At 39.3% G+C, this 15,467-nt stretch overlaps 1 protein-coding gene across 4 annotated transcripts in view; it reads right to left on the bottom strand.

Annotated features, from left to right (window-relative positions):
* Nucleotides 1-15,467, bottom strand: part of FOCAD (focadhesin) — a 311,722-nt gene that overhangs the window by 157,275 nt on the left and 138,980 nt on the right. For 3 of the 4 annotated variants that reach the window (XM_088472585.1, XM_088472586.1, XM_088472587.1), the window contains exons 8-11: nucleotides 8,637-8,843; nucleotides 8,323-8,410; nucleotides 5,711-5,916; nucleotides 3,717-3,977 (exon numbers count right to left, since the gene is read on the bottom strand). In XM_088472585.1, the coding sequence (XP_088328711.1) occupies nucleotides 3,717-3,977; nucleotides 5,711-5,916; nucleotides 8,323-8,410; nucleotides 8,637-8,843 (762 nt within the window). Of the gene's footprint in view, nucleotides 1-3,716; nucleotides 3,978-5,710; nucleotides 5,917-8,322; nucleotides 8,411-8,636; nucleotides 8,844-14,010; nucleotides 14,243-15,467 lie in introns of those variants that run through there. The other variant, XM_088472588.1, reaches the window with a different exon arrangement.

The raw sequence follows: 15,467 nt of genomic DNA, 5'->3' as shown, positions 1-15,467 counted from the left end.
TAAAAATAAATCATACAATAAAAAGCTTGGGACTGCATGAGCAGTCCCTGTTATAAAGGTGTGCCTGAATCCTGCTGCACCAAACACAAAACTGAATGCCTGTGGCCAGTGGCAGGGTACATGTGGAGGAGGACTTGAGGCATCCTGGGAGCTAAAAGCTTAACTGTTTGGTGCCGGGATCACTCCAACCACATTTCCCCATGGTATCCCTGTGGATCCCTATGGACCCTGAAGAAGAAATGAACAGTGTATAAAGCTGGGGCCCACCTATTGGCAAGTAATATAAACAGTACGCGTAGTATATAAAGCTGGGGCACATCTGTTGACAACACAAACTGTATACATATTATATGAAACTGGGGCACATCTGTTGACAATATAATCTATGGAGTGGTATATTTTGTCAACATGATTAGAATGTTGATAAAAATGTTTCTGGTGGTCAAGCGGTGTACGGCTTGTACGATGGCTCCAGCGATTTCTTTTGGAGACGGCGGTTAGCTTATAAGGACTTCCTGTGGATGCAGCGCGCTTCCAGTGTTGAGTATCACTAACTCTAACCTTCCGGCTAGTGCCTAACCCTAACCCCAACCATCCGCTATCTGTCCATGCAGAATGTCAGCATTTCACGTCAATATTCTGCACATGCCGACATTTTCAATTTAGACATTTTAACAATAGACATAACAATCGACATTATGTCGGCACTGTACATATCAACATTTTAAATACAACCACTGGGACACATCTGCTGGCAAGTAATATAAAAAGTATACACTGTATATAAAGCTGTGGCACATCTGTTGGCAAATTATATAAAACATATACACAGTATATAAAGCTGGAGCACATCTGTTGACAAGTGATATAAAACTTATATAAAGCTGGGACACATCTGTTGGCATGTAATATAAAAAGTATACACACAATATAAAGCTGGGGCACATCTGTTGCCATGCAATATAAAAAGTATACACACAATATAAAGCTGGGGCACATCTGTTGACAAGTGATATAAAACTTATATAAAGCTGGGACACATCTATTGGCATGTAATATAAAAAGTATACACACAATATAAAGCTGGGGCACATCTGTTGGCATCTAATAAAAAAGTATATAGTGTACAGAATATAAAGCTGGGGCACATCTGTTGGCAAGTGATATAAAACATATACATTATACAAAGCTGGGGCACATCTGTTGGCAAGTAATTTAAAAAGTAAACAGTGTACAACACTGGAGCACATCTGTTGGCAAGTCATAATAACAGTATGCATTGTATATAAGCTGGAGCACATCTGTTGGTAAGTAATTTGCAGGGTCCTGGAAAAGGTGTCAGTTTGTGTACTAATACTGGCAGATAGGACACAGTTTCCTGTCCAGCACTGAACTCCAGCAGCCAACCTTCTATGGGGTTTATTGCATGTCAGGAGATAAACTTCTCTGGAATCAGCAGGAAAGGCCATTTGAAGACAAAATACAGTTGACAGAAGGAGTTTTAACTCTCATGGACTGTGGGCACATCCAGATAGAAAAACAATTAGGGATTGCTTAATGAAGATTAATCCTGTTTTATTTTCTGTTTGATTGATTGTTTTTAAGCATTGTACGGATCCAGCAAACTAAATATGAATCCAGAGTCCACGTAATTTTATTGTTCACTACATGATACTTTGCCATTTTATACCTGACACAGGAATGAATTGTGGTCCTGACTCAATAAATTCATTACGCTAATAAGGGTTCCGATTTCATTTCAGATTTGTCAGAACCTGTTGTAGAAATTCTAAAATACAGATCCAGAGCAAGCCTCACAGAAAATATACAGTACTTGTGGTAAAATGACATGCAAGAGGACACCCTTTCTGTTCAAACATTGTTCACAGTAGGACCAACCTCTAGGGAATTTTTTTACTAGATTTCAAATTATAGGGTTTTTGTTATTGTATTTTTTTTTAATTCTTATTAAAAACATGCTATACTGTTCTACCACATGCAGTACAATATAGTAAGACATGAATGTCCTGAAGCATGCGAGAAATGAAAAGCTCAGAATACACAACTGGTTGGTATTCAGCGTAAGACAGAAATCTGCTAAATGTTCTTAATAGGTTGGTATCTGCTTTCTAAAGGGGTTGGGTATGGATTGCCGGTGGTCGGGAAGCCGCTAGTTAAAGTACAGACAGCTGCATCCCGACAGTCAGAATCCAGATACCCATATGTAAGCATAGTAGCACTAACCCTAACTCCTACCCAGTGCACAAACCTTACCTCCCCCCTAGTGCCTAAACTTAACCTCCCCCTCCCCACACCCTAAACCTAACATTCCCTCCCTGGTGCCTAAACCTAAGCTCCCTCCCCAGTGCCTAAACCTAACCCTCCCGCTAGTGCCTAAACCTAACCTCCCCTCCTAGTGCCTAAACTTAACCTCTCCCTTCCTGCACCCTAAACCGAAAGGTGCGTACACACTAGACGATAGAGGAATGACTGTAAGATTACGACATTGTAATCGTACAATCGTTCATCTTCCTGTGCAGTGGATAATGTGCCTACACTAAACGATATGTCGTTCAGTGCAGGCACCCTCCCTCATCCCCGAACATGTCGTTATCGGCAGGTTGACAGTCATGTTGTCGAAAACAACCAGCGGGAGCACGCATCGCTGGTCGTTTTCAACCTTATAATGCACGATTACTGAACGATTAATGAGCGATTGCAATGTCGTAAACTTTCAATCGCTCTTTTTAATCACCCAGTGTGTACGCACCTTAACCCTCTCTCTAGTGCCTAACCCTAAACCTAACCCTCCCCTAACTTCGAATACTTACCTTCGGGATGCAGGTGGTCGGGATACTGGAGCCGGGATCCTGACGCTGTCGGCATATCGGCACCAGTGCTGACTGCATCCCTTCTAAAGGGATGGAAATTCATTTACACAGTAGAAAACCATTAAAATTATAAATCCTAAATAGAGTTAATCAGGCAGCAGGCTTACCATAGCCCAATAACAAACAGTCCAAACATAACTCAGTTATTTACTTTGAATGAAAACTAGATTATTATAGATATTCACATGCTAGAAACATTTTGTGCTCCTTGCAGTATGAATTGTTAGCTTCAATCTACAGCGAGTATTACGTGAGTTCTTGTTCTTCCTATTCTGTTAAGATAATCTTTTGCAGGTCCAAATATAATAGACTTTGCAGAGAATGAGCTGCCACCTTCCTTGAAATAAAAGGGTCTCTATGAGTTGGGGAAATCTGATACCCCAAAGCTGCTCTATTGTGCTCAACATTCCCAGATCCTAAACTGCACTACAACGTAACTATTGTATAACATTTGTCATAGTTCCTAAGAAAGAATGAAAATGTAAAACAAAATTAAAGAGCACAAAAAAATGTTATGGGACGACTTACTGTATGCTCTGACGCTAGATTTCCTATCTGCGGAAATATCTCAGCATTTCCTTTGGAGTGATGATAGATAGATAGATAGATAGATAGATAGATAGATAGATAGATAGATAGATAGATAGATAGATATCCCTAACTTTCAGGGCATCAGCTGAATTCAAGCATAAAAATGATCTAGTCACTTATTAAAAACATTACAACCAGCTTTGGTGCTCTTCAAACATATAACATCACATGATAAATGCTTATTTATATACTTAAATGTTCATGAAAATCTGTTATATTTAATGCATTGCGTACCTGGGAGGAATCTGACTTGGCAACTCCACTCATGACCTTAAGCACTTTGCATGCATTCTGTCCCGACTCACAAACTAGTAGGTATCCCAGCAGCAGTGATATGTGTGTGGGGACATTGGTGGTGAAAGGCAGCATCGAAGACAAAGAGGTCAACCAGTCGCATATAGCAGTTCTGTTTTCGTTAAGAGTATTTAACATGTTCAAGGTCACAGTCATTGTGCAGTGCCAGGTGGACATAGGAAAAGGCAGCATCACAAAGGGCTACATTGCAAAAACAAAAGTAATAGTGTGGATAAACTGACAATCAGGAGAATCACTACACAGTCCATACACCAGGTAAGGTTCTACCGTAACATCTAATGCTCTTCAATTGGCATCTCATTCTTTTTCTAAACCAGTGCAAAAACATGCTGGAGTTGTCTTTCAGGGATGTATGTTTCTATGTCATAAGCTGGCCACACACAATACATAATTAAAAAAAAAAAAAAAAAAAAGAGCATGGGTTCATCTTACATTTGGAACCAGCAGTGGTACTTTCAGCTTAGTTCTGGTTACAACCAAAATCAGAGGGAAAAAGGCATGGGGTCACCCCTGATTTTAAGGGTAACTAGTACTGAGGATTGCCAGCCCGTGGTGCTGGAACCATAGAGGACAGCTTGGGGGTGTACCCTCCACGATTCCAAAAAGCCAGGTGAGCTGGCACCAGAGCTGACTTTCCCAGTAGAGTAGGCAATTTTTACTGGCAGCCCCCCTTCCCATACCCCCTGGGTATAACCTGCCCTGGTGCCAATAGCACCAGCGCTCTTCTCTGTACCACAGGGCAATGGGAACGGGTGTAATGGAATAAGTCTTGGGTAAAAAACTTCAATTTGTCTTTGGTGAGGTCCTGGCATGGTCTGTCTTTGCTCTAGTGTTGGGATAGGCAATGTGTGGCACTAAAGCTTCTGTGGAACTACACATCCCAGCATGCCCTGCTACTCTTAACAAGCTCTAACATCACAACTGTGGCAGAATATACTAAGGTGTATAGTTCCACAGCATCTGAAGTGTTACATGTTGCCTACCCCTGTTCACAATTCAAATTCTGCATATAAGAGGCAAATCCAAGCAAGAGTAGCACATGGTAATGAGTGTAATTAACAAATGTTGTAACAGACACCATACATATTTGCATTTTTACACTCAACTTGTGTTGCATTGCACTGCAGAGCATGAACATTTCTTTTCCATATCAGTTACATTCATCACAATGAGATACAGTTAACGATTCATTAAGCGAAGACAAGTTCCTGCTTTGCAACAGATGCATGTCTAACAAAAAATAAATAAATGTACTTATAAAAGCACTGACTAAATTAAATGCACTGTACTTTGCTTGCTTTTTAATGTGTTTAAAAAAAATGCATTTCAAACACCTGTACAGATGTGTTCACATACATCTTACCTCTGTGCTCTACAAGTTGCGTTAAACATAACACGTGAGCACCGCTCGACTTGGTAGAGCGGATTGTCTTTTCGTGCGACTGCTGATTAAAATGATATGCGGCATGCCTATATTCTGTGTGCAACTGTGGTTGTATATGCATGCAAAATGCTACAGTACGTTACAGTGTCAGCAGCTGTGACACTATAACGTAGCATTTCGCATGCAGATACACCCACAGTCGCACATAGAATACCTTATATCATTTTAATCAGCAGAAGCTGCTTGTGAGCCTTAATTATATCACTTAGCAAATAAAACGCATTGTAAGGTGAAAAGTCGCACGAAAGACGATCGGTGCTACAGATCACGCCACGGCATGACGCGACTAGAAGGGCTCTTTAACTCGCAAGGAAGTACGCTGTATGTGGACATATCTCTATGTAACACTAAGGTTAGTTTTCTGTGCAAAATTATATTTTAATATATCAGCAATGTCAAATTTTCTGGACCTGGCAGCGACACATTAAACATTAGTATGTAGGAATTGGCATTGCTTTAACTAAATTACCATATTCTCGCTCTCCTTGTTGTCTATGTTGTGTATTTTTTCCAGAAGTGTTTGTGCCAATTGCTGCAAAGACACACCTCCCCCATCCTTCTCACTGATGCAATCTACTAAGGTTGAGGATGATAACACTTGCAGTAATGGCAAAACTAGAATCTGAGCAAAGGCTGAAGCATTCTTTTCCTCTTGGCACGCCAAAATCTTTACAGCTGTGAAAAAATACGTACGTGATATAACATAAAATAATTGCTATCATAATAAAACTCCAAATAATAAAAGCATATTTATACTGGTAGGAACTGCCCCTTCATGTAGCACCATTTCCATTGCTCAAATTGTACTTGAAATTAGGACGGAAAATTGGGCAGCTTGTGCATGTGCATACTAGGTCAAACAAAATCTATCTGTATGGACACAAATAGTGAGTTTTAGTTGGACTGAACTTGGCTGCACTTGTCTTTCTGTGAAATTGGTGTTTCAAGGTGGGATCTGGACAGTGACACTGCATGGAGCTGTTCTATCCTGGGGGAGAGTAATGTGTGTGTCATGGGTGTGTGAGATTCGTGCTATTCTGAGCCATACGTACGGGGAAGGGTAGCATGTTTCTGACGGATCTCTTGCATCTAACATGGGGTTGGTAAAAAATGGTTATACTGATGACTGTTGCAGTGTGGATGGAAAAAACAGTAGGTGGATCACTTGAAGCCGAACAGATCGCATTAGCCGTACGGAAACTCATTAGCATAAGGTAGTAAATCAGGATTCCACTGCATCTCTTAAAAAACCCAGTTTGCACCCGGCTCAGAATCAGCCCCATTACGTATTCGTATTTTACGTTTAGAGTATCATATACACGTCCCCACTTGCACTTGGAGAACTGTTCTGAGTTGTACCCATGTAAATTCAGCACAGTGAAGTTGGGGAGAGCGAGCACTGTTGGCATAGTGGTTAGCATTACAGCTTGACAGCACTGAGGTTTTGAGTTAAATTCCCACCAAGGCCGTATATCTGTGTGAAGTTTCCTCCGGTTTCCTACCACACTCCAAAAACATGCAGCTAGGTTAATTGAATTCTACCTACAAAATGAACCCTAGTGTATGTGGGGTGTGGTATAAGAGATAGACAGTAATTAGATAGACAATGTCTAGGTAGACACCAGGGGGTATATTTACTAAAGTGAGAGTTTTTAGAAGTGGAGATGTTGCCTATAGCAACCAATCAGATTCTACTTAACATTTAACTAGCACCTTCTAGAAGATAATAGCTAGAATCTGGTTGGTTGCTAAGGGCAGCATCTCCACTTCTAAAAACTCACACTTTAGTAAATTTACCCCCCGATGTTAGACAGACAATAGGTCGACAGGTCCAAAAGGTCGACACATAATTTTTTTTTCTTTTCCAGCCCTAATCTTCACTCTAACCCTCCCCTTGGTGCCTAACCCTAACCGTCCCTTCTAGTGCCTAAAACTAACCCTCCTTCCTGGTGCCTAACCCTAGTCGTCTGGGTAAGTCCTAACCCTAACCGTCTGGGTAAGTGCCTAACCCTAAACAACAACAAAAAAATAGTGTTGACCATTTTCATGTCGACCTTTTGACACTGGCGATCTTCTTACATGTCGATCTTTAGCGTGTCGACCTATTGACTGTCTAACATCTGGTGTCTATCTAGACATTGTCTATCTAATTACTGTCTATCTACAGTTCAGAACCCGTGTATGTGAACGGAATATAAGGACTGCTGCGTCTGTGTATGCAGCTGCAATGCAAAAATATGCAAATATTGCAGCCACCGGGAGATGTATTGAGATGCCCAATCCAAGCAACTGTGTAAAATGTTGCAGCACCTGTATACAAAGATGCACCAACAGTCGCAGATCATTTGACTGTTGCAGTACTGAGTAAGCCTACTGTCCCACAGAAAGGCCATGGGAATTGAAGTCTTGGAGCCATATTCCTTGCATACGGAATCACAGATGCAGGGTGAGACATGCCCCCGAAATGGTCGAGACAAGTCTGTATTCCTTGCCACCACTCCCTGTTGCCTCCACCAAACACTCCTTGACGGTCAATCATATAAATACTCGCTGCGGGTGACTACGGTAATGTACACTGACACATGCGCAGTGCAACTCAGGTAACCAATAATCGCTCAACTGCAAAAACATCAGCATAGCGTACAATTCTGAATCAGGCCCATAGATTGTAAGCTCCATTGAGATAGGGACTGATATGAATTCTCTGTAAAAGCGCTGCTGACTATGTGAGCGCTATATAAATAAGTGTATATAAATAATTAAGTCAACCGCACCACTTACAGATGAGCTGCATTATGGCTAGCGTTATATAGGGTTCATAATTTATCTTTCACGTCCCATAGGCCTGGCACAAGTCTCTGAGTTGATGACAGATGCATATATCCCGACCGATAGATTTAATTTTGTGCATATCTTAGAGTTGCAATTTTACATCTGAAGCTAAACACATAAGCAAGGCATACAATCACTTAAAGGTGCTAGAGAAGTAAAGAAAATTAATGCATTGCAGAAGTATGAGTGAGCTTTGAGTTTAGTCTATGCTGTCAGAATTGATGACAAATAACTAGCTTGGAAACCTACCTAAATGCAGGATTTGTTTATGCTGACTGGCTGGAGCCTCCAGGAGGAGCAAGCTGAGCCCAGTTAAAGTCTGCTCTTTGGGGAAACTCTGGAAACAAAACAGAAATCTTTACGTATTCATCACTTTGTGGTTAGTAGATACAATAACGTGCTTAAATAAAAGAACATTATAGATTTACATTGCTTTTTATTTAATGGCTGCATTGGAGAGATACTGTGATTACTATGTTCTGAAGAAACAATCATATAATCCAATACACACAGTAATGATCGAAGATAATAAAACAAGCACATTAGCAATTACTCTCACTCACGTCTTCCAGCACATTTACGTTTTCTTCCAATATGTGGATGAATGTGGAGCAGTCACCTGTGATTTTCAGACTGACATCACAAGCACACAGTGCCTGCAGTGACAGCAGACACAGCTCAGGTCTCCAGAAATCAGAGTGCTGCTGAAACTTTACACACAGATCCTTCATGTACATGCTCATTTCTGTCACTTGTATCCAATCTGTAAGCTGGAATAAAAGGAATATTTGGCATAGTAAGAAAGAAAAAAAAGTAATACATTTTAGTAAATTCCAGTCCGAATAATTCCACCATTATGGAACAGTTAATACACTATGTACAAATTCAACTGAAAACACTTCTAGTTCCATTTTCTGACTTTAGAGGGTTAAATGTAATTGGTTTATTATAGGCATTTGATATGTATGAGTTTAATGAATAGTCAATCATTGATCTAATTAAAATTTTTCATTTTAGCCATCAGCAATTTTTTTTCCTCTGGACATTTTCCCTCACTGCACTAAGATATTAGCTTTGCTTTAATACAAGCTTCATTAGTGCTGGCAATGCCAGAGTGACACAGTATGGTGTGGGGACAGGGAAGCAACCATCCACCCACAGCTACCTAGAATGGGGCTGGAAGAACAGTTAGAAGCACAGGCCCAGCCAGGCAGTGCCTCAACTATGACAATTGCTTAACAACGGGTTAACGGAAGGCTGCCATACTGTATGTCTGTTAAAGTCCACCACACAACTAACTTAATGGAATATGGTATACAAACAGTGGGGTTGTAAAAAAACAAAACAAAAACAGTATTGCAATTATTATAGATGGTCTTGCTCTGTTTTTAAGTGTAGCCAACAAAATATCACCCATTGTATTCATGGCAGAGTGCAAGCAGCAGATGCTGGATTGAAAATCTAATGTAAATATCTCCTAAAAGGAATGTTAAAGAAATAACCTTGACAACACCACCTTTATAAAGATATTGCAATTAATCAAATAAAATGTTGACAACTTCGTGTACAGCAGAAGTAGCTTCTAATTGGAAGTTATGAAGTCTCACCCAGAAAGAAAAGCTCCAATACAGATCACTTACAAAATGTGTACCCAAACACTGCCATGGTTTATAAAAGAGATCTATCATCATGTGACCACAATTTAGTACAGTATAAGTGTGGTCAAACAACTGATCCCAAATCAAAAAATAGGTTACATTTGCAATTAAAATCACTAAAGGACAGTTTTTCTTTTTCATTTTTATTATTTCATTTTTCCTTTTTATTTTTCTATAATATAAGATTTTTGGGGCGACCCTGATTCTAATATTTAGTCCATTTTTTTTGTCGCTTTTCTACTTGTTTTCTGCTAATATACTAGCTACCAGAATATTTAGATTGTTAATGTATATTTTCTTCTGTAAAATTATACACTTTGAATATGTTTCAACTTATTTTATGTTCTATACAATGTACTGTTTTTTGTACTCTTTTTGAGGACCTCCAATAAAATATTTTGTTTTAAAAAAAAATAATCATCACTAAAGGGGCCTATGTATCAAGCTGATTTTTACATAAAATTTGGCAGAAACTGCAGTTTCTGCATCATTTTATGTATCTATCATATGTACTAATGGCACAATGCAGCAGATTTCACAAAAATCTCCAGCAAAGTGCTAATTAGCGCTGCAGATCGCAGTCCCCATTATTATCAATGGGGACTACGACCTGACCCCTATGTACTTAACACCAAAAAGCGAAGATTTTCTAATTTAGCACCAGTAGTTTACAACATCTTTAGATAGTGTAAACTACTGTTTGTCTATGGTGTCTCCAGGGGAAAGAGAGAGATCTTTCGAACTCTCCCCCGCAGCCTCCAGAAGCTGATGCTGTGCGCATGCGCAGTGTCAGCTTTTCCCAGGGAAGTATTTCACTTCAGTTAAAGACATCTCCTAAATGCCGGGGATATAACTCGCGGGGACAGCGGTTACTGCAACGATGTCCCTGCGGGTTCCCGGTAGTACATAGCCGGGATATTTTTTATTAAAAATTCAAATATCCCCAGCGAGTTGGTCCATTAATAATAGCGGCAGTATCGCGATCATTAATACATAGACCCCTAAATTTTATAGTTATTTTTCACTGATAATAAAAATGCACATAAAAAATGTTTACACACATTGCAGAGAACAGGATCAGGATAATTGTTAGACCACCAAATTAGAGACAGTGTACACTAGAGAGCTTTCTGTTTAGATGCCCTCTCCAGCACTCCCTGTGCATAATTCATGTTTAGAACTAATACAGCAACATAAGGGTTTGAGAGCTTATATTCACTTTTGTCTCAGCTATTCTGAAGGGGGACCTTACAGTACAAGCACAAAATAACATGAGCCCTGATTGTAAATGCTCAATCATAGCTAAAAAATATTCAGGTAGAGTATAACGTTTACACTGCTGAATTCATTAGATCTTACACAAGTAAACCTAATTATTTATAGTAACAATATCAGCAAGTAAAGCAGCTGATACTGCATGGAAGGAATGTTTTTTTTTTTTTTTTCACAAAATGCTTACAAGCATACGGTAGGGCTAATCTATTTAAGATGGATATCGAGCCAAAATACTTATTTGTGTTGCAGCACTCCCCAGTTTACCTTCCCAACCATGTTTTCATGTGATGGGAAAAGGGTTTAAAGTGGTGGAATTGGTATTTTTGGGTGCTCTATGGATGGGGAAGATATTTTTAGGATTGCAGGTGCATGTATCAGGTGTATATTTAAAATATTTCAAAAATGCACTTTTATGACACAGAAAAATACTTACAACCATTTTAATGTATGCCCAATTTAACTACTGCATTTATTTTTCCAAAAAATATTGCTTTCTAACATTTTTTTCATGCTTAGAGAAAATGCATATACAGGTTGAGTCTCCCATATCCAAAATGCTTGGGACCAGGGGTATTTTGGATAACGGAATATTCCGTATTTTGGAATAATTGCATATCATAATGAAATATCTTGGGAATGGGACCCCAATATACACATAGAATGCATTTATGTGTTATATACACCTTATACACACAGCCTGCAGCTCATTTTATACAATATTTTCAATAATTTTGTGGCTCAAGCAAAGTTTGTGTACATACATGAAATACATTTATGTTTCATTTACACCCCATACACACAGCCTGAAGGTAATTTTATACCATATTTTTAATAATTTGTGCCTTAGACAAAGTTTGTGTACATTGAACCATCAAAAATCAAACATTTTATTATCTCAGTCATGCCAAAATTATTCCGTAATTCGGAATATTCCGTATTTCGGAATATTTGGATATGGGAGACTCAACCTGTAACAGCTATTTGACACAATTTGAGAACCCCAAACCCTTGATTATTGCCCCTAATAGACTTCTATAATGTTATCCTACATTAGTTGACCTTTTTTTGGGGTACAGGCAAATGTACCCATCTTCAGCTGTACTTTTTCGCCGCTAACGCCAAGGTATTTTTTGTAGCAAATGCCGCATTGCGTCTTTTACAACAAGATTGCGCGAAAAACGGCAGATGCGATAAATGCGAAAAGAGCCACATTTGGGAAAAAAAAATAGAAGTTAGTGGCTGATCTGGGTCCTGTGTCTGATGAACTTGGTCTCAAATGCTAGTCATCTCCATAATGCCACATTGTGTTACATACCAGTAAATCCACTTACATATTTTGTACAGGGTATACCCTCACCCCTCACAGTTTTTATGCAATGGGTATTACTATAGACCAGATTCAGACTGTCCTAAATGAAGACCAGTGGACTCTACTTTTAACACCTGCCATGAGAGTATATAGAAATATCTAGGTTTTGCATAAAAGTGTGAGACTGCTCTTGGCTCACTTTACCTGTGCTTCCCCTTTTAGAACCCAAGACCTTTTTACTTGGTATCTCTTTAGGAAGAATGTTTTAATAAGCATTTAAGCCTATATAAATTTAACAATTCTAGCGAAGGTTATTATTGCCAGTGCTTGGATAGCAGAGGAGTCTCCAGAATTACAAAAATGTAATTCAGCGTTCATAACAGTTACCAATAATGTTAAATACACACAAGCAGGAAAGCACTTCATAAGTGGCAAAAAACATGATCGTTTTGATATACCTAACAACATTGGAGAGTTCGGGCGATCATGTCTAAGAATAGATTTTAATTGGGTTCCCGGGTGGTCTCCCTTGTGCTCTGCTGTTTTGTATTATTTCATGATACTAATGCTTTTGTTGCAGCAATGTCTGGTGATGTTGTTATACACATCAGTTAGGGCTGTTTCACACCAGCCGGTTTTCACTAGCCAGCAAAAACCGGACATGTTTTTTCAGGCACTCAGTGCAATTAATATCCAACGGCTTTGAGCCGTTTACATTTTTTTTTTTACTCATCTATTGGGCATGCCCAGCAGCAGTACAAGCCGGCCGGCGTGTGAAAGGAAACATTGTATCCTATATTCCACTGACAGGGACGGCATGGGCATGGCACGGCAGCCGTCCTTCTCAGTGGATATTACCGGCTGTAACATGGCAGCCGTGCCGTGCCATTTGAAAGGATCCATCCGTTTCCTTGTTTACTTAAAGTTTACACCCAGTCAAAACAGGCAGGTGTGAAATAGCCCTTATGCTGTTTGTTGATAACTAAAGAATTACTGGTCAAAAAATGCCTTGCTTCCAGTTGTTTAGATATGTTGTTGAATGTATTTTAAAACCTTGTTATGGATATACTTATGTAATGTTTATACATTGTTTGTAATGTAATAGTTTTCTTTGTCAAACTCATTCAAAACACAATAAAAAATTTTTACATTTAAATATATTTTGCTTTACGTCAGAACTTTATCGACAACGACTGAAAATAAGAAACAGCAGACAAATGATCTGTATATATGTTGGATAACCTTTAAAACATACAACAAAAATTCCTCAAGATGGTGCTAAAACACTTTTATCCAGCAGCTGTGGGGAGGGGTGTCAATACCTCCCAAATGATCTCATAGGAGATCTGTATCTAGTGAAGGAAAGGAGAACCACAGCACTAATGACTAAGGTGTATATGTGTATACATAAATTACAGTCATACAATTAAAACGTATTATTACAAGACAGACTCGCTGGCAAGATAGATAAAAACTATGGTAAGCTATTTATTCATGTAAAATTGTGTATTAAAAACACACGTAATATATAAAATTGTAAATTAGGCATGGAGGAAATTGGCACCATCTGATTATCCGTTGAAAATGGAAAATACTGTCCACCCAGTCAATGAATAACCTCTGGTGAGTGTACGATAGCAGGCTTCATATTGTACACCATACAATAGCTCCAGCATAAATATAAGAGGGATTTACCAGTCTTGTCAATGAGGGAGTGCAATTAGTAAAGCATTACTTTGCACAGATGATTGGTCTCCTAGATTCCTTGTCCTTGTAATGCTGTGTCCCAAATCAGCTGGAGAGCGGTGGTGAGGCGTATGTGCAGTAGGTGGTTCGGTAGGTGCAGTCCTCATACAAGACAAGTAACAAGCAGCAGGCAACGCGTTTCTCCGTGGCACCACTAACGGCTTTGTCAGAGGTATATGTTCGGTAATCAGAAGGTGCTAATTTCCTCCAAGAGTAACCTACAATTTTTATATATCGTTATTTTTTATTTTAAATATACAGTACAATTTTAGATGAATACATTTCTTCTATTATTTTTAATCTATTTGTCTTGACATAATATGTTTTAAATTGTATGATTGTAGTTTATGTATACACAGAAACACTTTATCCATTAGTGCTGTGGTTCTCCTTTCCTTCATCCTTTAAAACATATTATATTTGGCTAGTTGTGGGGCTATTGCTTATTCTTAATCTGGAGAGTAGTGATGTCACTTCTGTCAATTATGTTATGGTGTATTTGGTGAGCAGTGATGTCTTTTATAACATCTCACTGTAAAGATCTTCAGTGATGGGATACAAAACAGGTAGTAAGGAAAAAAATATATCATAAGGAATAATCTTCTCACTAAAGTAATCTACAAAGGTTATTAAAAATCACATTATGGTTCTTTTTTCTGTATATATAATACTCTGCCTGCAGACTTATGGTTTTATATGGTCACATGCCTGCTGGGTAACATCTAGTATCCGTTTATTTTATAGCAGGGGGTGCGTTATTCATATTATAATAGAGTAAGATATTTATTAGTCACTTATAAGGAAGAGTTTCTAAAAACCCTGCATGTACTGGAGATACACTTTAATATGTGTGCTAATTGTGACTGGAAGCTTTTCTGCAATGGAATCGGTATGTAATACCGCTGGATGTATTTCTGGCGGACTAAATAGAGACGCTGGAAGCTCGACCCGTCAGGATCCCGACTGGGGCTGGAAAGTACCCTAAATAAACCCTCCCTTAGTGCTGCCTAACCCTAACCTCTCCCTGTTGGTGCCTAACCCTAAACACCCTTCCCGCACCCTAACCCTCCCGGGAAGGTTCCATAACCCTAACGTCCCCCCGGTGGCACCTAACCCTAGCCACCCTTTCCCTTAGCCTAACCCTCCCTGGGGGCGTGCCTAACCCTAAGTCCCCCCAGGGGTGCCTAAAACTAACGCCCTCCCCGTGGCTAACAGCCCCCGCTTACCTTCGTTCGGGATGCTGGGTGTCGGGATTTCAGCGTCTGGCTAAAGATAGGCGTTGGTATTTAGACGCCTATCTTTAGTACAGAGTCGGGCTTCCATCGTCTGGATTCCGGTAAATTAACTGCATCCCTCTCTAATTCTGTATAAAACTAGATTTGAAACTTACCACATTAAATTCAAGC

The sequence above is a fragment of the Taudactylus pleione genome, unplaced genomic scaffold (genome assembly GCF_031769625.1).
Source record: "Taudactylus pleione unplaced genomic scaffold, aTauple2 ptg000127l, whole genome shotgun sequence".
NCBI lineage: Eukaryota > Metazoa > Chordata > Amphibia > Anura > Myobatrachidae > Taudactylus > Taudactylus pleione.
This window is presented reverse-complemented; position numbering and strand designations above follow the sequence as displayed.